This window comes from Carassius gibelio, chromosome A12 (assembly GCF_023724105.1).
Source record: "Carassius gibelio isolate Cgi1373 ecotype wild population from Czech Republic chromosome A12, carGib1.2-hapl.c, whole genome shotgun sequence".
Taxonomy (NCBI): Eukaryota; Metazoa; Chordata; class Actinopteri; order Cypriniformes; family Cyprinidae; genus Carassius; species Carassius gibelio.
Genome location: NC_068382.1, coordinates 4997042 through 5024644, shown reverse-complemented (window position 1 = coordinate 5024644; position 27603 = coordinate 4997042). Strand labels below are relative to the sequence as shown.

The 27603-nt window shown below is 41.3% G+C and overlaps 1 protein-coding gene across 1 annotated transcript; it reads left to right on the top strand.

The window, feature by feature from the left end:
- The first annotated feature begins 1537 nt into the window (after positions 1–1537).
- LOC128025757 (uncharacterized) lies at positions 1538–4893 on the top strand. The gene is made up of 5 exons (XM_052612286.1): positions 1538–1614; positions 2016–2173; positions 2869–2976; positions 3419–3559; positions 3957–4893. Exons 1-5 carry the CDS (start codon positions 1575–1577, stop codon positions 4212–4214), a joined length of 705 nt encoding a protein of 234 aa, XP_052468246.1. The 5' UTR covers positions 1538–1574; the 3' UTR covers positions 4215–4893.
- Positions 4894–27603: the final 22710 nt, after the last annotated feature.

The following is a 27603-nucleotide window of genomic DNA, read 5'->3' as shown; positions in this document are numbered from 1 at the left end:
TATATTAATATAATATAATATAATATTTAGGGCTGGTAAGCGATTAAAATTTTTTAATCTAATTAATTACATGATGTGGTGATTAATCTAATTAATCACACATCAGATTTGGAGAAATTACTCTGAAAAGATTTAAAGTCATTGTTGTGCAAAGCATCAAACAGGCATTACAAAAACTAGGTTCGGCAAGAAATATTTTGTTTGATAAAATTTATTACATACAGTATACTCTTTTGGACCATGGATAAATGATGACAGAATTGTCATTCTTGGTTGGGTGAACTATAACTTTAATCATTTATCTTCTTATTTATTTCTTATTTTCTTTTCTTATTTTTTTATTATTACTATGAAAATATTAAATTATTTCTTTAATGAAATGGTACTCTAAATAATAAACTAAAACTGCCAGTAGGTGGTGGTAAATGTCTTAATGATTTAGTCATTTATTCATTCATTCGATTTCTTCAAATGGCTGATTCATTTAGGAGTGAAATAAATTGTTCTTTATGGATGGTTCATTGAATCATAAGGCTCATTCGACTTGAAGCGGATCATCTCCATAAGATCGACCAGTGTGTGAGATCAAAGTACCGCATGAGCACTTTGATGTCATACACCGATCGTTCTGTGCAGGGCCACTTCAAAGCCAACGCCAGTGGTTCAACGCGCCAAATAGTTCACCCAATTCGTTCAAAGCGTGGATTAAGAAATGAAATGCCGCTGTGGGTTGCTCGGAGACAAACAGTTCTGCTTTGTCCTTATCTTCTGTTTGACAAAATTTAGCAAAACAGACAACATTGTGTCTAAAATAACATTAGTCATCAACACTAACATTAATCAATCGACTGTATGAAATGGCAGATTATCCACATAGGTCTGGGGCGGGGCAAGTGTGTTAAATGCGTTAATAATTTTAATGTGTTATTTTTCTCCATAATTAATTAATCTAGTTAATGCGATAAATTACCAACTCTAATATAATATAATAATAAAATGTTGTCCTTTTTTATTTTGTCATATTATCTGAATATAAACATGATATTTAGTCAATCAAAACAGTTCTGTGGTTAATTGATTTAATTGTGTGTGTGTGTTTGTGTGTGTGTGTCTATATTATCTTAGCAACATGGAACTGTATTAGTTATCACTTACAATATGTTATCTACAATATGATACTTTATAAATATATAATGGCACTTTTTGACAAAATGTTGTATTGTTCTCTGTTCTTTATGTTTAATTTTAGGGCATTTTTTTCAGAAGTGTCTGTAGTAAAAATGTAAAATGTAATTTAACAGCATTTAGCTACAAATATTTTGCATAATAACTTTCATTAATAACATAATAACACTGGAAAACATTACTGGCTTAACAGTTCATTAAGATGTTCATTTAAAAAAAAAAAAAAGTGGTTTATTGATGCAAAAGCATCAGTAAACTTTATCATGCTTTGAGACAAGTTTCTCAATATCTACTCAAGATGACGTCAGAAACAGGAATTTCCGCTGCAGGATATATAAATCGTGAACATGATGGGTCTTTGTTACTGCTGAGGTCTGTTGACTTTGTGCATGTTCTTTTTGATTGCTGTTGTCATAATGAACTTCCAGGGTATGTTTTTATTTATTTATTTATTATTATTATTTACATTACATTCAATTTTGTTATGTTTACATTCAATTGTATTATGTGAAAGAAATATATATTCTGCAGAATTTTGCTTCATATACTATTTTCAACAATATTTTAAATTATATTATACTGTGCACACAATTGTAATTTTGATGATAGAAGGCTTAAATGATTAATGTTTTATTTAAGGTTGTTTAAAATATATATATATGGAAATAAGAACAAAGAAGCCTTGGGAATTTTTGCAGTCAATTGGAATCAGGTTTTATTTACCTGAAATCAGGATGTCCAGACACCTGAGCCATCTGTGTGAGATCTGCGTCACAGTGTTACGCACTTCTAATCGCTTCTCTCTCTCACTCTCTCTCTCTCTCCTCCAGGGGCTCTATTAGTCACACTTGTTGGAATTGTGGCATCTGCCCCAATCTCAGACAAACTGGACATTTTTAAAAAGGAGACTATTCAACTGGCCCACAGTTTTATCAACAAAATTCTAGAAGATACTCCTAAGGCTCATGCAGCCTGGGTAAATAGCAAGGTAAGCACATTTATTTTTTAAGGACTGTAACCACCATATACACTGATGGACACACTGTCCCCAGTATTCAGAAGAGCGGTCAATAAATATGCTGTTCGGTGATCGATTCTTAAAAATGTGCATTTGGTCCGTCTAATCCTGAATATTTGTTTACATGCTTGCTGATTAACATTTTTATATATGAATATTTCTTATTTTGTGCATAGTGGCCAAAGATCTTGGCTGAACTAAAGAGATATAGAGTTGATCTTTGAATGTATCACCATTTCACATAGGATCAACTAGCTAAACTAAACAGAGTTTTTGATGATCGAAGTGTGTCCGAATACCTTCGAGGGTCACTGATTGCAAATTTACTTTGCTCTGGCATGTAGAGTATGTGAGGAGTATGTACTGACAAAAGAACAAGAGTCTCTAAAAACTATAGTTTTAGTTATTTGATAATATTATAAATTTTTAACGTCAAATGTTGGATTGTAATTTTCATTCTTGTAGTACTGTTATTTTTTGTATAGATTGTGTTTTATGTGTTGTGTTTGTTTTTTGGAGAATATGTTGTGATAAGGGCGTGTAATGAATGAATGACCATATGAATTTCCCCTTGTGGGACAATAAAGTTCACCTTGACCTTGACCTTGACAAGAAACGCTGTCCTGTCGTGTTTAAACAAGTCAAATGCTTGTCCTCTCTTTCAGAGTCTGACTTTGGGCGACAACTCAACTATACAACAGCTGGGGCTCTTGGAGGAAGAAATGATACCCTCTGACCCAGCTCTTCTTAACTTCTCCAGTAACTGCAGCATGGTACGTTTTCTTTTTGTTTTTCTTTTTTTGCCATTAGCAAATAAATCAAGTATGACTTTTTTGAATTTAACCTAACCCTATGCAGTACATTAAACCCACACCATCTGAGCTTCAAACATGAATAATGCCACATACTATGCAGACTGTTAAGGAGAGTAACATACTATACCGTTCAGAAGAAATCAGATTCAAAAAAAACTTTTGACATTTGAGAGATGGGTCGATAAGCAACAGCCTTAAGCATTAGCAGTGGGTTTGGCATAAACAAACACCACTTTTCTTCAGAAAGTGCAAAATCTTCTTGTATTATGATAGCTGGAATATAATTATTACTTTTCAGACTTTATAATGGAACACAGTTAAACAATGAACACAATGAAAAGACAAATATAACATGATTGTTCAGCAAATAAACTGTAAGATCTCTCTGTTACTGTCACAGGAAACCTGCCTTGCACACATAGTGAAGGGACTGCAACGACATCTGAATCTCCTGAATGAAATCAGCAAAAAACTGTCAAAGACAGACCAACTGAGTGAACTTAAAGCTGATATCCAAGAACTTCGTTCCCTAATCAAAAAGGTATGGTATTTGACTTGGAGACTGTTCTTTTGTGAATGAAATGTAATCAATTTACTGTTTTGTAGTATCAATTCCTGAATTCCCTAAATGATTGCCTTAGTCATGCCTTGATTTACTTATTATAACTTAATTTTGCTAAATTCAAATTATGTATGGCATCATATTGCAGTGGATAACAGTCAAGTAATTTAAATAGAGAAGGTCAGCTTTATCTCATGAGAAGTTATAATAATTCATACAAGATGGCAAAAATGTCTTACTCATGGCGAGAGTATGCTGGGAAAGTGCAACTTTTGGTTTTCTTTCCAAATGCAGTTTAACTGTCTTTTTTTATTTACCTTTGTTTTTGCGTGTGTGTTTTTGAATGCTCCATTCATGTATTTATGTATTTTCCCAGTTGCAGAAACAGGCGGGTTTTGACCCATCAAAGCAGGAAAAAGATGAGCAGTTACAGACCCTCGTGCATGATCTGCACAAGCATCTGACAAATGATTACTTAATCCATGTGGCGGCCCACCTCACCATTCAACAGCTTCTGGACTTCAGCTGTGAAGTCCTCCGCAGTTTCCTTAGGATTCGCAGAATGACTTCTAACATTTCCGTGGCAGAGAACCCTAAAACTGTGCACCTCTGCAGAAATGCAGCAGGTCTATGAAAAGCGTAGACTGTTAAGCCCAAAGTATACTTGTGTTTTGAAACAGACGCATAGCCTTTAAAAGTATACTGTAAGCAAAAAACAAACAAACAGATATGTGTTTCAAGGTACACACTCAAATTATTTGTTGCTGGAATCATGTTACATCATCAGTCAGGCCATGGAGGCACTGCAGGGTATTTGTTGTCTTCAAATTTTGCATTTTGTTTATTTATTTATCTATTTAGTTATCTAGTCTATTTATTTTATATTTCACTTCACATTTTATTTATTATTTATTAATTTAACACTTTAGGAACTCTCTTAAAAGGCTTTATTCTTTGCAGTCTGCCTCAGAAAGCAATGTATAATTTAACTCACTGTCAAAATGTATTATTCAACTTTACTGTGTCATACAATATGAGTGCATGAACACGTCTATAAGTTGCTAAATGAGATCATGGTCGTTGGACTGATCTCCTGATCTCTGTGAAAACTACCTGCTGTAATGTTCTGGTTTTTATTTTTCATACCCCTAAATATTACTTATAAATCTGATATCAGATTTAATTTATGAATATGTATTATTTATTTATTTATTTATTTAACTGAAAAATACATGTATTTATTTTTGCCATTATTTGTTATGTTTGGAATGTCTGAAGATGCTTTACATTTTAACCAAATAAATTTTTTTTGAGGTTAATGAGTGTTAAATATTGTTGTGCATGCAGTTAGTTTCGTTTATGCATTGGCCTGGCCTATGTGGATGCGTGGGAGGAATGAGCCACGACAAAAGGATCTTTTAGTTGCACAGTTCACTCACCAATAGTATGAGTGGCATAAACACACAATTTGCATGTCACTGTTCTCGCTGATCGGTGCTCTTGCTCTGGCACAGAACAGCACCATTTCCGACCATGCGATAAGCATGCGAGCAACCTCTACTACTACTCAAAAACTCTGTACACACATAACTCAGTGCAAACTCAATAATTGACATAACTAACAGCCAATAGGAATAGGAACAAAATGAAAACAGTGAATAGGCTTAAAGGGACCATGCCCTCTTTACTACACTACCCCCCACCCCACTTTAGCAGTACTTAGTCCCTTCAGTACAAAAAACAACTACAATAATAACCAGACAGTTACCAAAAAAAAAAAAAAAAAATTAATAAGAAAACTGTATATAATGAACAGTACAAGCAGCAGTAAAACACTAACTGTTGTATCTGGCCGGCTTCCAAATTTCTCTTCCTTTATGAGTTCTTCTATAATAGGGTTGTCAGGTGCATCCATGCTCTTTTTCAGGATCTCACTCCTTTGACGTCTGACCCTCGTCTGACCTAGGTCTACATTTTTGTGGAGGAAAATTTATGAATCCACTGTAGATGTCTTCAGCGCGTTCCTGCGCTCACTGATGGTGCGTCATTATTCACCCATCATTCTCATTATAAACACGGTCAAAACTTTTCCACACCTCAGCATTTGCTTTAGTTGCTGGTGCAACCAAAACGTAATCACCAGAGGCAAGCCTCTGTTACACCTGCTCAGCATTCATTTTTCGCATCTTTCTCGCGCTAATCGAAACACATCACATGACCGCTCGTTTACCTCGCAAACCGGAGCGCAAGCCCGAGCCCGACTCGAGCCCGCGTAAGATGATAGAAATTAAGCCCGAACCCGTCGGGTCCCAACGGGTCCCATCGGGTTCGGGCAAAGGTCTTCAGCTCTAAAAGGGGCCTTTCCAAGGGCCGTGAAGTTGCTCCTGGGCAACATCATGTGCGTCTCTCAATCCTTTTTCCAAGTTGTACAGGAAATCTTGTACTCCCAAACTGTCTGACCTTTGCTCTGCCATACCGGACCATAGATCCTGAGGTTGGCAAACTTCCCTTCCAAGCATGAGCCTATTTGGTGTGAATCCAGTAACTGCATGCTGGGAGCTACGGTACGCTGATGTAAGGAGAGAAAGATGCTCATTCCAGTTTTTCAGATTCTGGTTCACATAGCATCACATCATCTGAAAGAGCGTTTGATTGAACCTCTCAACTTGCCCACTGGAGGCAGGATGGTAAGGTGTTGTCCTTGTTTTTGTGATTTGTAATAGACTACAAACATTTCTGAATAATGAACTTTCAAAATTTTGACCCTGGTCTGTGTGCATTTCAAATGGTGCAGCAAACCTAGAGTTGAACTCATAGACGAGTGTCTTAGACGTAGTTTCTGCCCATTGGTCTTGCACAGGGAAGGCTTCTACCCATCGAGTGAACTGGTCAGTGATGATTAGGATGTACTTGGTTCCTGAACTGGACACAGGAAATGGGCCCAATGTGTAGATATGGATCCGATCCATTGGTGCCCCTGCTTGGTAATTTTGAAGCTTGGCTCTCTTGGTCAGCCCCGCTACTTTGCATTCTGGTATTCCTCAGTCCACGAGAATGTTACTTTTTTCCTTAGGAGTTCATTAAGAATGTTCATGTAGCTCAATTGGTAGAGCATTGCGTTATCAAGTGCAAGGTTGGGGGTTTGATTCCCTGGGAACACATGATAGGTAAATATTGATAGCCAGAATGCACTGTAAGTCACTTTGGATAAAAGTGTCTGCTAAATGCATAAATGTAATTTAATTTAATTAAGAGGGCTGGCTAGCTCAGAAAATGCCAGAACAAACTTTCTGTAGTAGTTACACAGTCCAAGAAAGGCCTTCAGCTCATGTACACTCGTTGGGGGGTTTCAAGCTTCCACATCACTAATCAAAGATGGGTTGGGCTGTATACCTTCGTCACTGATCACATGGCCCTGGAAAAGAACTTCATCTTTAAGCAGGTGACACGGGTGAATGCTGTCTTTGCTCTGTTAAAAGGCCAAGGTCCACATCTGAAAAAGCAAAGAGAAGCATGTATGAGATTAGAAGCTCAATAAGTCACTGTTGCTGTGCCTCACTTAATGCTCCACTTGAAGCGGCATACAGGGCTTGAAGGTGCTCAAGTAGGTCTGTGGCGGTTGTTAGTCTTCTCAGATCGGAATAATATGTGTCATCACTTTGTTCTTGATAGCTACAATAGTCCCTGTCCAGCTGTTTGTAATCCATTAAGCCCTCATCTGGATATGTTTCCACTAAGAGACTGAGACAGGCCCCTTTTGGTAGGGTGGTTTTATTACTGGAAAGATTGCAAAGTCTCACAATCACTCGACACTCCATGGTCACACTTCACCCCAGACTAGACATTCACTTTCTCGTAGTAACATAGGACCACTCAAGCAACGTGATAATCCGTTCCATCCTCTCCGACAATCTTAGCAGGAACTAGTTCTTCTGCAATAAACACTCTGCCACTAGTAGGGATGGTTACATTTGCAGCCTGCAAAAAAATCTAGCCCCAGAAGGACAGGGTCACATATCGGAGCCACAAAGACTTCTCATTCTGTACACCAGGTGCCAATCTGAAATGTAACTTTCAGTCCGCCTTTGGCATTCATGTCCTTCCCTGTTTCTGCATTGTGTAGATTTGTCTGTGTGGTAGCCGTCTGCTTACTGAAGGGAAACTGTTTATACAAAGTATCTGAGATAACTGTTGCTTCAGCTCCTGTGTCTACAATGGCTTGTGTTGGAATCACATCAATAAGCAAGCTTGGGCCTCTGCTTTTTGCCGGCCCACCTGTGGTGTGGGAGACTGGCTCCTCCAGCTTTGTAGCCCTTTTAAAGTGGTACTATGGTTCTGGTCATTCCTGCTATGACTAGGATTGGGTGGCAGAGTTGACAGCCTGACACACTCTCTGCGAAAATGCCCTTCTTCACCACAGTGATAGCACAAACCTGCTCCAGCACGATTGGGGCTTGGCGAGTAGGTTTTTGTTTGTGCTGTGCCATCTTGTGTTGGAGAACCTCCTCGAGTACATTCCTGATTTACTGCCTCCAGCTTTCTTGTCTCTCCGGCTGTGAGGATATGAAGCTTTGATTTCAGCTGTTCCATCTTTTGCATCAGGTGGTTAAACTGGTCAGCAGACACATAGCTCTTACTAATTTTCTCTACTTGCTCAGTTAGCAATGCAGTCTTCTGTGAGAGTGCAGCTACTTGATCTGCTGTAACGTAGCTTGGACTTTGGACTCTGTTCTTTACATCAATATCAAGACCCAAGGTGGCTCGATAATTGTGCGCATTGGCCTCTACCAGTCTTTGAGCCTCCACTAATGAATGGGGATCCTTGTTCATTACTTCATAGGCAACTTTTTGGTGACAAAGTCCCTTGAGGAAGAAATCTGTAGCAAGTTGGTCCTGCAGCTCGAGCTCCACACTTTGCTGATTCTTTGAGGTGGCGGAGTTCACCCAGTTACCCTCTGATTGTGGTTGGGGGTCATGCTAACCAAAATGTTGAGTCCTCACGAATATGTTCAGGAAGTGAACAGACATACTTAATAGCTGCCCCTCTCAGACTGTCATACAAACAGTCCACTCTGTAATCTCCAGTCCAACCATACTTCCTGGCCTGTCGCTCAAATGGTACCAGAAATGATTCCCAATCTCCATTACCGCCAAAAACAGCAAGCTTTGCCTTGGGGCCCTCTACAGCAATTAGATGGCATTGATAATGAGGCATGCTAGATCTTTGTTCAGCAGCATAAGTATGTGGAAATGGCTGGGAGCCACACTCAGTGTTTCGTTGCCTTGTGCCAGTCTCAGTGGAGGGATTAGCTCTGGAGGGACCTGAAGTACATGCTCTTTGCTTTATTACCTCTAGCTCTGCAGTGAATGGCCCACCCGTGATATTGTGTGACCTCTCAGAATCTTGAAAGAGGGTTGAATCTGAATACGCAATTGGGCGCGATGACGTTAGCCTGCTTGAGTCTCACCCTGAAAAGAGCGCTATAAAATTATCTTACTGCTTATCCGCTTCCGCCGTATGTGCTGTTTTGCCAGCGTCCGACTTTTCTCTCGTTTAATACATGTGGTTGGAATTTACAGATGAAATCCCACTTCGGACACCAGTTTGTCCTGTGTGCTGTTAGTTTCGTTTATGCGTTGGCCTATGTGGATGTGTGGGAGGAATGAGCCACGACAAAAGGATCTTTTCCATAGCGTTTAATTAACTTCTTGATCAGGTTAGTTGCACAGTTCACTCACCAACATTATGAGTGGCATAAACTATGGAGTCAATTTAACGGCGTATATATATATATATGCAAAAAAAAATACGTTTTACAAAAGAAAATAAAGTTTTGCAAAAGAAAATAAAGTTTTGCAAATTAAAATTTAAGTATTGAGGAAAATAAATTTGCTTTTTGCAAACAAAAATTAAGAATTGCAAAACATAAATGAAACAGCGTGAAAGCAATGATTTTGCAATACATATTTTCCATGGTCATATCTATTAATTGATTTGCAATGCTGCTTTTATTTTGCGTGTCAGTCTAGTTTGAGCTTGCGATACCATTTTTCCTCTGCGCTTCACTTTTCTGCACATCTGTCTTTGTGGCACTGTTTTGATGTCGGGGCGGAGTCAAGGGACGGGGGCGTGTACAAAATTCCTCCCTGGAAGTGACGTCATCGGCCCGAGACGCAGTTCATCGATCCAGGTCCTGTCATGATGAGCAGAGACTTTCGAGTGGATCATTTATTTTTATTCAATAGCATTAAAACATTCATGTTTTCATTTTATTTACTTTATTAACAAATGTATGTGTATTAGCAGTTAAAGAAGTTGTTAACATGAACATCTGCTGTAATGCATCTGTAATGCATGTCACTGTTCTCGCTGATTGGTGCTCTTGCTGTGGCACAGAACAGCAGCTTTTCCGACCGTGAGATAAGCATGCGAGCAACCTCTACTACTACTCAAAAACTCTCTGTACACACATAACTCAGCGCATACTCTCTGATTGACGTAACTAACAGCCAGTAGGAATAGGAACAAAATGAACACAGTGAATAGGCTTAAAGGGACCATGCTCTCTTTACTACAATATCCATTGTTGCTCATATTTTCTCTCTGTATTACTTTCTGTATCTGGAATTTAATTGTATCATCTTTAGCCAGTTGACAATTAATTAGGAAACAGACAAAGGACTTTAAAAAAATATTGCACACCTTAGGTGGTAATGCGGCCACCATGCAACAAGTTCTGCATGCATTATTTTTCTAGAATTAAATGGAGTTGAATATTCTGCTTAAACCACAGTTGTCCATTCATAGCTCTTGTGTGTAAAAATACTTTCATAAAATTTTCATGGAGTGATTTAAGTAAGACAATCATGGGCCAGTGCAGATAAAAAGTTCCTGTAGGCAAGTTTTAAAGGGATAGTTCACCCAAAAATGAAATGTTACGTTTATCTGTTTAGCCTTAGGGTATCTAAGATGTAGGTGACTTTGTATATAAATATTTTTAACATAAGCCGTTTCAGTCTCTCAGTCTTATAATTGATGTGAATGGGAATCCCACTCAAAACATACAATAAAAAAAGAAAAAATCAAAAACCCACACACTACCAATGTTAAACCCTGTTGCTTGTGACTATACATTGATGTATAAAGACACAAAACATTCGGTCTGTGCAAGAAACGAAACAGTATTTATATCGTTTTTTTTTTTTTTTACCTCTGATTCACGCAGTGTGTCCGAACTGTTAGTACTCTCCTGAGCGCGTCCTCAAGCAGGACTTATAAGTGCATTACCGCCACCTATCTCTCAAATGGACCATTGAGATGCTATCTAAAATTCAGAGATGTATAGTAACGAAGTAGAACTACTTCACTACTGTACTTAAGTACTAAAAGGCGATATCTGTACTTTATTAGAGTATTATTTTTTTCTCCTACTTCCACTTTTACTTCAGTACATATTTTCGCTGAGTTTAATACTTTTACTCCGATATTTTTTTTCATGTGCTGCATCGTTACTCGTTACAATTATAATAATGTTACGAATCATTCCATTACAAACCACTGCCAGAACTGTAGATGGCATGTTTGATGAAGCTGGCACATCATTGAGCGAATCAAGCGAGACTGCGCGTGCTGACTGAACTGCTGTGAAGAGAGAGATGAACACCGAGCCGAGCCAGATAATGACTCGTTCACGAGTCAAGAACTGTCACGTTACGAGGCGCTTGAAACGACGAGAGAGAACCAATTGCAGGTAAGTATGATTTATTCAAGGGATAATCCAAAAGGGTAAACAGTCCAGGCAGGGTCAAAACCAGAAGATCCAAAAATAACATAAACAAGACACGAATACTAGACAAGGCAAGGCAAGGCAAGGCAAGAATGACGGACATGAATTATCATAAGACACTTGACATTAAACAAGGACTCCCTAACATAGACTAAGACAGACTGGGTATTTATACACTGAAGGATAATTGGGAAACAGGAGACAGGTGGGGTGAACAATCAATTACGTAACAAGGAGGAAGGTGACCATATAAGGGAACAGGAAGTGATCTGGGACAGACACCGTGAGAAGGAGGACATCTAGTGGAACCCCGGGGAACAACAACCCAGACACTGTGACAGTACCCCCCCTCTACGGAGCGGCTCCCAGACGCTCCAAGACAAAACATGACACAGAGACCAGGAGGGAGGCGGACAGGTGGAGGCTCAGGGGGAGGGACGGAGGGCCAGAAAAGGAACACATGGGGGACAAACACCAGAAATGTATACATAAAACAGGGAGACCAGGAGGGAGGAGGACCGGAGGAGGTACAGGGGGAGGGACGGAGGGCCAGACTAAACTAAAGGGAACAGACAGAAAACATCACAGAACTCAAATACACAAAACAGAAGTCCATAAAGGGCATGTTGAGGCGCCCACCAGGGCGGAGCGGAAGACCACCACGGCCTTGTGGTCAAAGTCAGAGCCCTCCAGGGCGGAGCGGAAGACCACCACGGCCTTGTGGTCAAAGTCAAAGCCCTCCAGGGCGGAGCGGAAGACCACCACATCTTTGTGGTCAGGGCGGAAACCCCCCAGGGTGGAGCGGATGACCACCACGTCTTTGTGGTCGAGGCCGGAGTCCACCAGGGTGGAGCGGAAGACCACCACAGCTTTGTGGTCAGGGCGGAAGCCCCCCAGGTCCAAGTGGAAGACCACCTCAGCCATGTGGTCAGGACGAGAGCCCCCCAAGGCGGAGCAGATGACCAACACGCACCTGTGGTTGAGGCCGGAGTCCCCCAGGACGGAGCAGCAGACCACCACGTGACCTGACCCGACTCCGGAGAGTCCACCGGAATCTGACCCGACTCTGGAGAGTCCACCGGGACCTGACTCAACTCTGGAGAGTCCACCGGGATCTGCCTCGACTCTGAACTGTCTGTGGAAACCTGAGGCGCCTCGGTCTCGGGCACTGCCTCTGGAACGGCCTCGGGCATCACCTCGGTAACGGCCTCTGGAACAGTCTCGGCATCAGGCACAGCCTCGGCCTCCGGATCAGTCTTGGGCACAGTCTCGGCATCGGGCACCGCCTCGGCATCAGGCACCGCCTCGGCCTCCGGAACAGCGTCGGGCACCGCCTCGACCTCCGGAACAGTCTCGGGCACCGCCTCGGCCTCGGGCCCTGCCTCGGCATCGGGTGCCATCTCGGCCTCTGGAACAGCGTCGGGCACCGCCTCGGCCTCTGGAACAGCCTCGGGCACCGCCTCGGTAACTGCATTGGGAACAGCCTCGGGCACCGCCTCGGCCTCGGGCACCTCCTCGGCCTCCGGAACAGCATCGAGCACCGACTCGGCATCGGGCGCTGCCTCGGCATCGGGTGCCACCTCGGCCTCTGGAACAGCGTCAGGCACCGCCTCGACCTCCGGAACAGCCTCTGGCACCGCCTCGTAAACTGCAATGGGAACAGCCTCGGGCACCGCCTCGGCCTCCAGAACAGGATCGAGCACCGCCTCGGCCTCTGGAACAGCATCGGGCACCGCCTCTGCCTCCGGGACAGCATCGTGCACATTATCTGGAGACTCAGGGTTTGAGTCGGCCATCTTGTGCTGTGGCGCTGGGATGGCGGCCATCTTGTGCTGTGGCGCTGGGCTGGCGGCCATCTTGTGCTGTGGCGCTGGGCTGGCGGCCATCTTGTGCTGTGGCGCTGGACCGGTGGCCAATTTGGGCATTGGCGCCGGGTTAGCGGCCATCTTGTACTGTGGCACTGGGCTGGCGGCCATCTCGTGCTGTGGCACTGGGCTGGCGGCCATCTTGTGTCGTGGCGCTGGACTGGCGGCCATCTTGTACTGTGGCGCTGGACCGGTGGCCAATTTGGGCATTGGCGCTGGGTTAGCGGCCATCTTGTACTGTGGCGCTGGGCTGGCGGCCATCTCGTGCTGTGGCCCTAGGCTGACGGCCATCTCGTGCTGTGGCACTGGGCTGGCGGCCATCTTGTGTCGTGGCGCTGGACTGGCGGCCATCTTGTACTGTGGCGCTGGACCGGTGGCCAATTTGGGCATTGGCGCTGGGTTAGCGGCCATCTTGTACTGTGGCGCTGGGCTGGCGGCCATCTCGTGCTGTGGCCCTGGGCTGACGGCCATTTTGTGTTGTGGTGCTGGACTGGCGGCCATCTTGTACTGTGGTGCTGGACCGATGGCCAATTTGGGCATTGGAGCTGGGTTAGCGGCCATCTTGTACTGTGGCGCTGGGCTGACGGCCATCTTGTGCAGTGGTGCTGGGCTGACGACCATCTTGGGCTGTGGCGCTGGGCTTGCTGCCATCTTGGGCTGTGGCGCTGGGCTTGCGGCCATCTTGGGCAGTGGCGCTGGGCTGATAGCCAACCTGGGCAGTAGTGCTGGGATGACGACCACCCCGCCGGAAGAGACAGGAGTGGCTGGGGCATCCCACCGACACCGATGCTGCAGGTAGCTCACGAATTCCCAGAACTCCAGTGTCTCCAACTGCGCCATCTCCTCCTGAGACACTGGATCATCCAGCCCATCATTAAAATAGTCCTTAAGGGCCGCATCGTTGTAGCCCATGCCCTCGGCCAAGGATCAGAACACCTGAGCTAGGGCACCCACTTCATTGCCCTCTTGGCGGAGGGCGATTAACCTCAGGTATTTGGCTCGCCTCTCCGCCATCTTGACTGGGGAGCGGAAAAATGACATACCGCTGGTTCTCTATGTGACGGAGTCCTTCTGTCACGTTACGAGGCGCTTGAAACGACGAGAGAGAACCAATTGCAGGTAAGTATGATTTATTCAAGGGATAATCCAAAAGGGTAAACAGTCCAGGCAGGGTCAAAACCAGAAGATCCAAACATAACATAAACAAGACACGAATACTAGGCAAGGCAAGGCAAGGCAAGGCAAGGCAAGGCAAGGCAAGGCAAGGCAAGGCAAGGCAAGGCAAGGCAAGGCAAGGCAAGGCAAGGCAAGGCAAGGCAAGGCAAGGCAAGGATGACGGACATGAATTATCATAAGACACTTGACATTAAACAAGGACTCCCTAACATAGACTAAGACAGACTGGGTATTTATACACAGAAGGATAATTGGGAAACAGGAGACAGGTGGGGTGAACAATCAATTACGTAACAAGGAGGAAGGTGACCATATAAGGGAACAGGAAGTGATCTGGGACAGACACCGTGAGAAGGAGGACATCTAGTGGAACCCCGGGGAACAACAACCCAGACACTGTGACAAGAACCGGTTGCATCGGTTTTCGGATGACCAGTAACGTTAGTTCTTTCTGACAGTTCGATTCAATAAACCAGTTGAAGAAAACAGTTCACCGATTATTTTGCGCTCGATGCAATGGCGTCATTGGCGTTGACTGCACATGGGCTCATAACATTAACACAGAATCAGTTCAGAATCAATCACCAAAAGAATCAGTTCGGTTCCAGACGCTCTGTGTGTCGGTTTGCTTCACGCTAAATCACACATGCGCTGTATCATCAGCTCGGTTCACGAATCGGACGCGTCTGACAGAAACGGTTCTTGACTCGTGAACGAGTCATTATCTGGCTCGGCTCGGTGTTCATCTTCAGTTCTCTCTACACATCAGTTCAGTGTACTGTTTGAGTCAATGAATTACTCCGGGATATTGGTTTGTTTTAACTCAGAGGGAGTGTCAGACACATTTAACAAGTTAACAGCTTAATTCATCTGTGGATTAATGCGTATTGGAGACGCGAACTGTTTAAAACGATTCAGTTCGATTTGGTGGACTGTTTCAAAAAGATCCGGTTACATCGAATGATTCGTTCGCGAACCAGATATCACAAACGGCTTTGTTTTTAACTGTCTTACAACAGACACGGAAGAGAAGACAATGCTGAATAAAGTCGTAGTTTTTGCTATTTTTGGACCAAAATGTATTTTCGATGCTTCAAAAAATTCTAAATGACCCTCTGATGTCTTACTGGTTTGAAACAACATGAGGGTAAGTTATTAATGACATAATTTTGCAAATTGGGCTAACTAACCCTAGTAACCGTTTTTTTTTTTTTTTTGTTTACAAGAAGTTACAGTCAAAGGAATTGTGATTGTCCTTTAGGTTAATCATTTGAAATAGTAAAAACAATATGTTAAAACTTTTGACTACTTTCTTTAATAGCTACATAACACAATACTTCTACTTTTACTTTCAGTACTTGAGTAGTAAATTTTAAAATAGACTACTTGCAATACTTAAGTACAAAAAATGTTGAATACTTTAGTACTTCTACTTAAGTGTGGTGCTTAAAGAGCACTTCTACTTCTACTCAAGTCACTTTTTTGATAGAGCACTTGTACTTTTACTCAAGTATGGTTCTCTAGTACTTTATACATCTCTGCTAAAATTTCAGTTAGAGTGTCAATGGTCCATTGTTTTTGTGTATTTTTTGTGTATTTATTTTGTGTATTTGTGTAACAGGCGTTATAGAAACTCCTCCTCTAGGTGGAACAGCGTGGTCCCGGCGCTGGTCAATCGGGTCTGGCTCGATGAAACTCGATGAGAGAGGGATCCAGAATGTTGTAGGCAGCTACCCATGACCTCTCTCCAGGTCCATAGCTCTCCCAGTCCACCAAGTATTGTAGCTGACCCCCTTTCCGTCTTGAGTCCAGTAACTCATTCACCTTGTAAGCTGGGGATCCATCAACATCCAGCGCCGGTGGTGGCTCTTGAGTCTCATTGTGGGGTCAGAATCCGAGTGGACTGGTTTGAGTAGCAAAACATGAAAGGATGGAGAGAAGCAATAATTAACAGGAAGTTCTAACTGGTGTGTGACCAAATTTATTCTTTTTAGAATCTTGAAAGGACCAACATACCTTGGGCTGAGCTTCCTGCTTGGTAACCGCAACTTGAGGTCCCTCGTGGAGAGCCAGACCCGCTGCCCTGGTTGGTAGGGAGGGTGTGGCCAATGTCGCTTGTTGGCCTAAAGTTCCTGTACTCTCACAGCTTACTGAAGACGTATTTGTAAACTGTCCCACACTCTCTCACTATGCCGAATCCAGTGGTCCACAGCAAGGACCGATGAGGGTTCGCCAGACCACGGGAACATAGGGGGTTGACAACCAAGGACGCACAGGAAGGGAGTCAGACCTCCGGATGAGTGAGTCAATGAATTTTGTGCGTATTCAGCCCATGGAAGGAATTCAGACCATGGATGCTGTTCTCGGCTACAATAGGATCGAAGATACAGTATCTGCCCAGCTCTTGGTTTAGCCGTTCGACCTGTCCATTTGCTTGTGAGTGGTATCCTGAGGTGAGACTGACATTGATGTCAAGGTGCTTGCAGAAAGCTCTCCACTCTTGAGATGTGAACTGGGTTCCTCTGTCACTGACGACATCCTCTGGTAAACCATAACTCCGAAAGACATGATGAAACATTGCCTGTGCAGTTTCCATGGCTGTGGGGAGTCCTTTTAAGGGGACCAAACAACATGATTTGAGAAATGTCTATGATGACGAGAACAGCAGTGAAGCCATTGGACAAAGGCAGGTCTATGTCAAAGTCAATGGAGAGATGGGACCAGGGACGTTGTGGGATGGGTAGTGGTTGAAGGAGTCCTGAAGGTAACTCTTTGGGGGTCTTGGACTGGGCACAGACTTGACAAGCTTTTACATAGGTAGTGATGTCTTTAATAATTGAGGGCCACCAGAAAGACTTTCGTAATAAGTGCAGTGTGCGGGATATTCCTGGATGACCAGAGCTAACAGAGGAGTGGACCCATTGCATTACACTGTGATGTAGGTTTTGTACATATTGTCATATTATGTGGGCAGTTAACAGGGGCTGGTTGTTGGAGTTGTTTGTTCAATTCAATTCAAGTTTATTTGTATAGAGCTTTTTACAATACAAATCATTGCAAAGCAACTTTACAAAAAAATAATTTTCTACAATATTTAGTAGTAGCTTATAAGTGGTGATAGGTTTATGTGCAAATGACAGGAATTTTCTGAAAAAAAGACATAGTCAACCAGATGAAGAACACTATTAACAGCAATTATAATGTGATTGCATAGTAAATAGCAATATTTGTTAGTTCTGTTTGTTGATTCAGGATTAGCATAATCTGAGGTCCTCTGAGGGTCAGCATCATCTCTTCTCAGGTGTTCTGGATCCAGACTGGAGCTTGTGTAAATCCTAGTTACCACGGGATGTAAATCTGGCAAAACAGAGAAACAAATCAAGACATAATTAGCTGCTGTTTCAACAAAGTAAAATTAATTAGTTTAACCCAAGCTAAAGAATAAGAATGCACATTTGATCACAAAATTATGTCACAAATTATGAGATGCATTATTCGAATGCTTGGTGAAAGAGATGTGTTTTCAATCTAGATTTAAACAGAGAGAGTGTGTCTGAACCCAGAACATTATCAGGAAGGCTATTCCAAAGTTTGGGAGCCAAATGCAAAAAAGCTCTACCTCCTTTAGTGGACTTTGCTATCCTAGGAACTATCAAATGTCCTGAGTTTTGTTACGTTAGGGAGCGTGATGGATTGTAGCGTGGTTAGGTACACAGGAGCTAAACCATTATGGGCCTAATAGGTTAGTAATAATAATTTGTAACTGATATGGAACTTAATAGGTAGCCAGTGCAGATAATGTAAAATTGGGGTAATATGATCATATTTTCTTGACCTGGTAAGGACTCTAGCCGCTGTATTTTGGACTGCCTGTAGCTTTTTCATTGAGGATGCTGGACAACCACCAAGAAGTGCATTACAATAGTTCAGTCTAGAGGTCATGAATTCATAAACTAACTGTTCTGCATCAGAAACAGTTAACATATTTCATAGCTTGGCAATGTTTCTAAGATGGAAGAATGCTGTATTTGTAACATGGGAAATATGGTTTTCAAAAGACAAGTTGCTGTCTAATATAACACCCAGATTTTTGACTGTAGAGGAAGTAACAGTACATCCGTCTAGTTGCAAACTGTAGTCTACTAGATTCTGTGTACTGTTTTTTGGTCCAATAAGTAATATCTCTGTCTTATTCAAATTTAATAGTAAAAAATTATTTTTCATCCAATCTTTTACATTTTTAACACACTCTGTTAGCTTAGACAATTTAGAAGTTTCATCTGGTCTCGTTGAGATATATAGTTGAGCAGTGGCAGCTCCAGCCAATTCTCTCGAGGGGGGGGGGGGGGGGGGGCTTAAATGTTAGCTTGATTAATGAGGATAGGTCACCCATTCAATTGATAAATTAACGGCTAGTTAAAGATGTAAAGGGAACTGAACTACTATAGTATTAATTAAAAATAAACTGACATTAGGAATCAATCTCTTTCTCTCCTTATGTTTCTACTGTATATGCGTGTTAACATAAATCAGCAGCAAATGAAGACTGACGCCAGGATGAGTTTAAAAGAAAAAAAAAAAACATTTTATACTTTGATTTCAGTTTAATAAGAAATAACTGAAGTCACATAAATCACTGTTCACACAACTTATATTACACTGCTCATTTATATCACATTCCTCACTTACATTACACTGCTCCCTCATATCCATATGCATCTTTACTCTTTCGTGTTTTTTCACCTTCTCCAAGAGATGATGCATTTTGGTGACACCTGTAGTTGTCCATGCGATGTCCGTCACGCTCTCACGATGGAACAAAATGCAGTGGTAAATATGCAGAATACCACATCCTCGAAAATCCTTGTTTATATGACTTCCTGCCCTTTGTAGATACTTGTTTGATGTTTAAATTTGGTTTTGGCTGTCCTAATTCTTTAATTGCCAATTTATCCTTATTGCTACAATTAATGGTATTTCTTTCAATGACACAATAGATTTAATCTGCGCTGTGGTAACGTTCACCATGATGTTGATCAAGTTCAGCTGACAAAGGCACAGCTGTCCCCATCTCTCAGTTTTTTTTTTTCACATTTGATAAAGATAAAGTAGTTTTTCATTTTTGTCTAGTTGTTAAAATTCAAAATAGTTTTTAAATATTATTGGATGTCACTGTTCCCACCAGTTGTTGCACAAGTTAAGGTTACACACGAAGACGAAAGCACGTTAGGGCTAACCCTCCCGGAACTCATTGAGATTGCATTGCAGAGCCTGCAGTTCGAAAAAAAAAAAAGTCTATGAGAGCACTTGGGGCGATTCTCAGTTTGACAGAAATCGCCCACAAAGGGGTGGTACTACACAAAAACGCGAATCGACGCTGAATGGACTATATGGAGGCAGCACAAACAGTCTAGAATAGTGAAAGCTAGTGTAACACTGTGGTTGAATGTAAAAGAACAAAAAAAAATCCCTCCCTTTCGTTTGGTGGTGCGTCGCCCAATCACCCTAATGGAGAAACCACCAATGTATTTGAGTATCATGAGCATAACAGTGGAAACTAATCCCGTTTTTTCTAATAATATTACCAAGGGGCAACATGTATATTGAAAATAGAAGAGGACCTAGGACAGATAATTGTGGCACTCCATATTTTACTGGTAATAAATGAGTTTACTCCCCATTTACATAAACAAAATGGTAGCGATTGGACAGGTAAGATCTAAACCATTTAAGAGCCTCCCCTTGAATACCTGTATAGTTTTGTAATCGATCTACGAGTATGTTATGATCTGTGGTGTCGAACGCAGCACTTGTCAGGGTGCGTACTAGACAGAGGACTCAGATGCAGAGTAGAGAAAAGGAGAATCTTTATTCTCGCCACAAAACACAAAATCACATACAATAATAAAATGCTCTGGCGCACACAGAGATCTCCGAGCTGACCGGCACACTGCGGACCACTCGCGCTGCCGGATCTCCGAACTACAGATCTTTTGACGGAAAAACAGAAGGTGAGACTGATACTTAGAACCATACAAAACATGGATAAAGACAAAACAATCTACTCACGACAACAGACAGAAAAGCAGAGACATATAAGGGAGTGGGGGAACGAGCGACAGGTGGGGAAGAATCAGCTTGTGATCTGCACAACCCCGCCATGATCAGCGCTGATTGCCCAGACCACAAGCTACCGAACAGACAGGACAACACAGGGGAAGCTGAGACGGCACCCTGCACCATGACAGCACTAAGAGAAAGTAAAACCAGCAATGAGATGCAGCCTTGATCTGATGCAAGAAGCAAGTCATTTGTAATTTTAACAAGTGCAGTTTCTGTGCTATGTTGGGGCCTGAAATCTGACTGAAATTCTTCGTACAGATACTTTTTTTGCAGGAAGGAGCTCAATTGAGCAGACACAATTTTTTTCTAAAAGTGTAGACATAAAAGGAAGATTTGAAATGGGCCTATAATTTGCCAGTTTACTAGGATCTAGTTGTGGTTTCTTAATAAGGGGCTTAATAACCGCCAGCTTGAATGGTTTTGGGACGTGACCTAAAGATAACAACGAGTTAATAATATTGAGAAGCAGTTCTTCTGCTACAGGTAACAACTCTTTCAGTAATTTAGTGGGTAAAGGATCTAATAAACATGTCGTTGGTTTAGATACAGTGATAAGGCTGCATTTCCGTGTTAATAGAAATGAAGCTGACAGAAGCTTCAGCAGAATTCTTCTTTTATCTGCCTTCCTCTGCGGGACCTCCTGGCTTTCACTCCGCTGTTCATATCTTCATCCCTTTCAATCACTTCTTGAGGAATTGGTTGGGTTTCTGTGATAGTCTGATGAACAACAGCCTCAGCAGTTTGTGTTACCTCATCGTCTTTCTTTGGTCTTCCCCTGCGTGAACGTCTGCTTGCCATCTTGTTGCTGAGGTCTTTTTCTTGTCCTTCATCTTCCTTATGCACAGACTCGGTTTCATCTACGCTGATATGGGAGCTCGAGGGTATTGGGGATTCTGTGGATTTGTCTGCATCTATCTGTCTGGTGCTAACTGCATTAATCAGATCTTCACATGGTACCTCTTCTTCACACATAGGTTGCGTTTCAGCAACAGTGATACATGCTGTCAAGTCCGATTTAGCATGTTCTGGAGATCTTGTTGCTTGTTGTCTCCCAGAGCTAACCTCACTTTTCAGATCCTCAGCTTGTTCTTCCTCACACATTGGTTGTGTTTCTGTTATAGGTAGTGGGACTTCCTTCTCTTTTTTTGGTCTAAACCTGTGTGATTTTCTGATGGACATCTTTCTGCTGAGCTCTTCCTCTTGTCCTTCATCATTTCCACCGACAGACTGTGTTTCAGGGATGGTACGATTGGAGGTAGAGGCTTTCTCAATATGATGTTCAGGCTCACCCTCAGTTTGTCTTTTCCTGACCTCATTGTTCACATCATCCTCTGGTGCTTCGTTGTCCTCAAACATCGGCTGCGTTTCTGCGATGGTGACATGGTAACTGGAAGGTTTCTCTATATAACTACTGCTGACCACTTTGTCCTGATCTGGTGCGTCGTCCTCCTCACACATCGGTTGTGTTTCAGCTATAGCGAGATGGGAGCTGAAGTTGTTTTCAGCAAGATGTACAGAATCATATTTCTCAGCCTGTTGTCTTGTACTTGGTTTCTGAAAGCCATCCCCACATTATTTACCTCTTCCTGTCCTGTAGTTGTAAAGCGCTGCAGTTTATCTTTGGGTGCGATGGATGAAACTGAAGTATTAAATGCTGTAGAATCTACATTTGTTATTGTATTTTTGATGTTATCTATTTTATCAGTGAGATTCTCCATTTGTGCTCAAGACTATGAGTTTCTTTCTTGAGAGAGTGAGTATTACTGTTATACCAAGGCACAGTACGTTTTTCTCTAACCTTTTTAAATTTGATGGGGGCAACATTTTCCAATGTATTAGAGAAAATAGTGCCCCTGTTGCCAGTCATTTCGTCTAATTAATGTGTATTTATGGGTACACATAGCAGCTGAGATAAATCAATAAATCAGGCAGGTTATTTGCACATTTGTTTTTGGTGGCTGGAACAATAGTTCTGCTCAGACGGTAACGCTGAGCCATATAGTTAATATCAGTGATATGCAGCATGCACAATACAATAATCGGTTACATCATCACTTTGAGGTACAATATATATATCAGTAAGATTGATTCCATGTGATATAATTAAATCTAGTGTATGATTAAAACGATGAGTGGCCCCGGTAATATTTTGCTTGACTCCAAAAGAGCTTATTAGGTCAGTAAACGCAAGTCCTAATGCATCATTTGTATTATCAACGTGAATATTAAAATCTCCTACAATTAGCGCTTCATCACCTGTAACCAAAAGGTCTGAGAGGAAATCTGCAAATTCTTTTAAGAATTCTGTATACGGCCCTGGTGGTCTATACACAGTAGCCGGGAAAGAGACACAATAAATTTGTGCAGGCCATCAGAGCGAAAAAGCCTAGGACGCTCCTAGAAAAGAATTCAATTATTAACAAAGAGCATTTTCTGTTCTTCACACCATGACAATAACCATTCATTTAAAGCAACAGGTCTACTGAATCTTTCGTGTCCTCAACGATATGTGGGCAGTGGTCCTGATACGATGATAATCGCTGTGGACGTCGTTCTGTGAACCGTCTCGATCAGGCTCCTGAAGTCCCTCTTCAGTGTCTCTGTCTGCTGCAGCATGGTGTCGTTAACCCCGGCATGAAGCACGGCTGCTCTGGGGCTCTCGTCGGCTTTATTTACCTCTTCCTGTCCTGTAGTTGTAAAGCGCTGCAGTTTATCTTTGGGTCTAATGGGCTATAAGCTAAATAGTGGACCCAGAAAATCAAAATAAAACTAGTGATAACAATCTGATTGTTTTTTTGTAAAATATGACAAAGGATATATTCACACATTATAGGAACGAAAATTATGGTGTATAAAACAGTCCAACAGTCATAAACGTGAAGTCGGGAAGAATCATACGCAGGCAGGAAGGCAGGCAGGCAGGCAGAATAACAATGGGAACCGCTTGGCAAGGCAGGTAAACTGGCAATACTTCGCAGTGAGCAAACACTCAGACCCGTGTTAAGTACCGTCCCAACAGGAAATTAATGTAGAAGCAGAGGGAACATAAACAGTCAGTACTCAGGTGAGGGCTTCCTCTGCTGGTGCGCCGTACAGTAAGTCATATGCAACTGGGACAGTATGAATACATTTTTGCCTGGAGTATACCTTTCAAAGAGCAAGATGTGATGCAGAGGCCACATATTCCAAACAGAATACAAGAACGTGTGTTGAATCAATGATGAGTGATGCAGAATTAAAACATACAATACAGACTTACAGTATATACATTGTTCTCTCTGTAACAATACATCTTTTCATTGTTTATTTTACATCTAGTATTTAGAATTAATGAATTAATCAGCAAATATATAATTATTTTTGATTAGATTAATTCATGAGCAAATCATCTAAGTTTTTAGAATAAATAATGGAAACTTAATTAAAGATTGCATTTGATGGTGAACTTTTGAAGGCAGAAATTTCCCTGATGAAAGTAATAACTGATGTTGAAGCAGAAGTGCTTGATGCAGGAAAAGCATCACTGATTCTTTGTTTGTACGTTTGAGCTTCTGTTTACCATATTTAATGTGCATAATATGGAAGAAAATAAAATCCAAAATGTAAATGTAATCAAATAAAAGTACAAGTAATCAGTCTAAATAGAGTGGTGTTTTTTTTCACTTGATCGTACACTGGAATTTCTCAGAATGAGTCAACTGATTCATATCAAACTGAGTTGACTCACTTGGTCCATTATCCCACCATGTCTACCACAGTTCTACAGTAATTTGTTTTAATTATTGGATTATATAGGACGTTTACTCACACCACACATCACTTTTCCTTCTTAAACATATATTAAAGAATAACAAAACTTTCATGGGGTTTTTAAAAGAAAATAGCCATGCCATAGTTATCTAACAGACTTCAAAAGAACTTTTTTTTTTTTTTTTTATTGTATCAATGTATCAAATCCATTAATCATTTTTTGTTTTAAGGGGTTGTGTGTGTGTGTGTGTGTGTGTGTGTGTATGTCTGACCTGAATTGCCTGCATCAGTTGATGTCAGTTGGATTTCAGTTCTGACATTTCCATACATGACAAGTATTTATTTTTTTGCTTGTTTTTGGGTGGCCTGATATATGAAATTTTACATTGCTATGCCTACACTCTTAAAAATAAAGGTGCTTTGTGATGCCATAGAAGAACCTTTTTGTCCAAATGGTTCCATAACAAACCTTTAACATCTGAAGAACCTTTCTGTTTCACAAAATGTTCTTTGTGGTGAAATAAGGTTCTTCGGATTATAAAAAGGTGAGAAAGAGATGGTTCTTTAAAATAACTTTTGATTGACTGAATGGTTCTTTGTGGAACCAAACATGGTTGTTCTATGAAAATTGCTTGAAGAACCTTTTGAAGCACCTTTTAAGTGTGATTTTACATTTTTCAGAGTGTAAAACCTTTCATACCATGAGATTTATCTCCATTTTTGGAACCGAAACCTGGGTTTATCCACTTTCTCCCAAACATACCTGGGAAGATTTTCTGGAATACAGCCCAGGACTTGTACGGCTCATATTGTATGATATAAAGAACCAAAAATAACATTTTGCTATCCTAACTGAGAAAAATTCTGCAGTTTGCTACAGTTCCTGTTGTATAGCCAAAAATTCTTATAGCTTGCATTGTAAATCATTGTGATCTTTATAACAGTATAGTAGTCTATTTACCTAAAATAGAGAAATATTTGTCACTCTAAATAATGTCTTGGAAAGATGAAATTTAACTGCCTAGTTCGTAACACCTTTGTATAGGGATCAATTCTCACTTTTAACTAAAGTTGTTTATTAGTGTACCTATTATTAACAATTGCCATTTATTAGTACTTACAGTGGGTACAGAAAGTATTCAGACCCCCTTAAATTTTTCACTGTTATTTTGCAGCCATTTGATAAAATCATTTAAGTTAATTTACTTCCAGGATCCCTGGCTTAGAAATAAGGCCAAAAAGTTCTATCTTTGTTTTATCAGACCGGAACATCCTTCAGGTGTTTTTAAGCAAACTCCATGGGGGCTTTCATGTGTCTTGCAAAGGAAGGAGAGGCTTCCGTCGGGCCACTCTGCCATAAAGCCCCGACTGGAGTATGGCTGCAGTGATGGTTGACTTTCTTCAACTTTCTCCCACCTCCCGACTGCATCTCTGGAGCTCAGCCACAGTGATCTTTGGGATCACTGTGGGACCAAGGCTCTACTCACCCGATAGCTCAGTTTGGCTGGATGGCCAACTCTAGGAAGGGTTCTGGTCATCCCAAAGGTCTTCCATTTAAGGATTATGGAGGCCACTGTGCTCTTAGGAACCTTAAGCGCAGCAGAAATTGTTTTGTAACCTTGGCCAGATCTGTGCTTTGCCACAATTCTGTCTCAGAGCTCTTCAGGCGGTTCCTTTGACCTCATGATTCTCATCTGCTCTGACATGCACTGTGAGCTGTAAGGTCTTGTATAGACAGGTGTGTGGCTTTCCTGATCAAGTCCAATCAGTATAATCAAACACAGCTGGACTCAAATGAAGGTGTAGAACCATCTCAAGGATGATCAGAAGAAATGGACAGCACCCGAGTTAAATATACAAGTGTCACAGCAAAGGGTCTGAACACTTAGGACCATGTGATATTTCAGTTTTTCTTTTTTAATAAATCTGCAAAAATGTCAACAATTCTGTTTTTCTGTTAATTCGGTTGTTAAGTGATGATGTAAGAAGAGCTGTTTCTGGGTCCAAGCCTCAACTCGCTTCACTTGAGAATACGACCTCAGCAGCTGTTTATGAGCACTGATTATTCATATTAATCATTTAAGCTAAAAACTTTCAAACATATGGTGTACACTACAGTCTCTTTGCTCACAGCATCCCAAATAAAAATAATTTTTTTATATATATTTTTTTATATTTATATTTTCATTGTCTGGCTATCTGGGACTTCGGTATGGAGTTAAAGGTTAAGATTTAAACTTTGACATTGACGTTTATATTAACATTTAAGGGGTCTGAATACTTTCCGTACCCACTGTATAAAGCACATATTCTACATCTCTAATCCTACCCAGTAAACTTACCAACCACCTTACTAATTTATTAATAAGCAGCAAATTAGGAGTTTATTGAGGCAAAAGCCATAGTAAATGGTTTTTAACAGTGATATCTGAAAGTAAAGGTGAAGTGACATACAACAAAGTTGACCCATACTCAACAATTCATGCTCAGCAATTAACCCATCCAAAGTGCACACACGCACACATGGAGCAGTGGGCAGCCATTCATGCTGTGGCGCCCAGGGAGCAGTTGGGGGTTCAGTGACTTGCTCAAGGGCACTTCAGTCATGGTACTGCCAGCCCAGGACTCGAACCCACAACCTTAGGGTTAGGAGTCAAACTCTCTAACCATTAGGCCATGACTTCACCAAGTTTAATTTGGAGCAGTTAGTTTTATGATCAATGAATCAAGCTCAATGAATTGATTGGAGAATAACAAATAAAAATTCCTCAAAAGCCTGATGCATCAGATTTGATATTCACGTTTTCAAAGGATTTTTTTTTTTTAAATAGTACTTGGATGATCAAGTAAACCCAAGTTGTTTGGGTCCAGGTGTTGACCTTGAAATATTACTAACAATACAATAGTTCTTACGTTTACTTTATAAAAATCAAAAAAGATTTCACAGCAAAAAGAGGAGCATAACAGCCAGGTATTAGATGTTTTTAAAATTACAATAAACAGCCATTTGCTAAAAAAGTTTAAACTATAAATCAGACAGAAGGCATGGAACAGATTGTGTACAGCAGGTTTTTCATCAAAGTTTTAATCAGGTTGAAAATTTGGATGCCTTCAAAATTTGTGTATCAAATATGATATAATATAATGGGCTGCCAGTATTAGCGTACAGGATGCTTGTGTTCAGTTGAAAGTCCTGCTAAAAAGCCATAAGCCATGCATATATGCACGCACACGCACACACACACACACAGATTTGAACACATTTTGTAACTCTTATTTTCGTCAAATAAAGAACAGTTTGAGAACTTGTGACCAACAGATG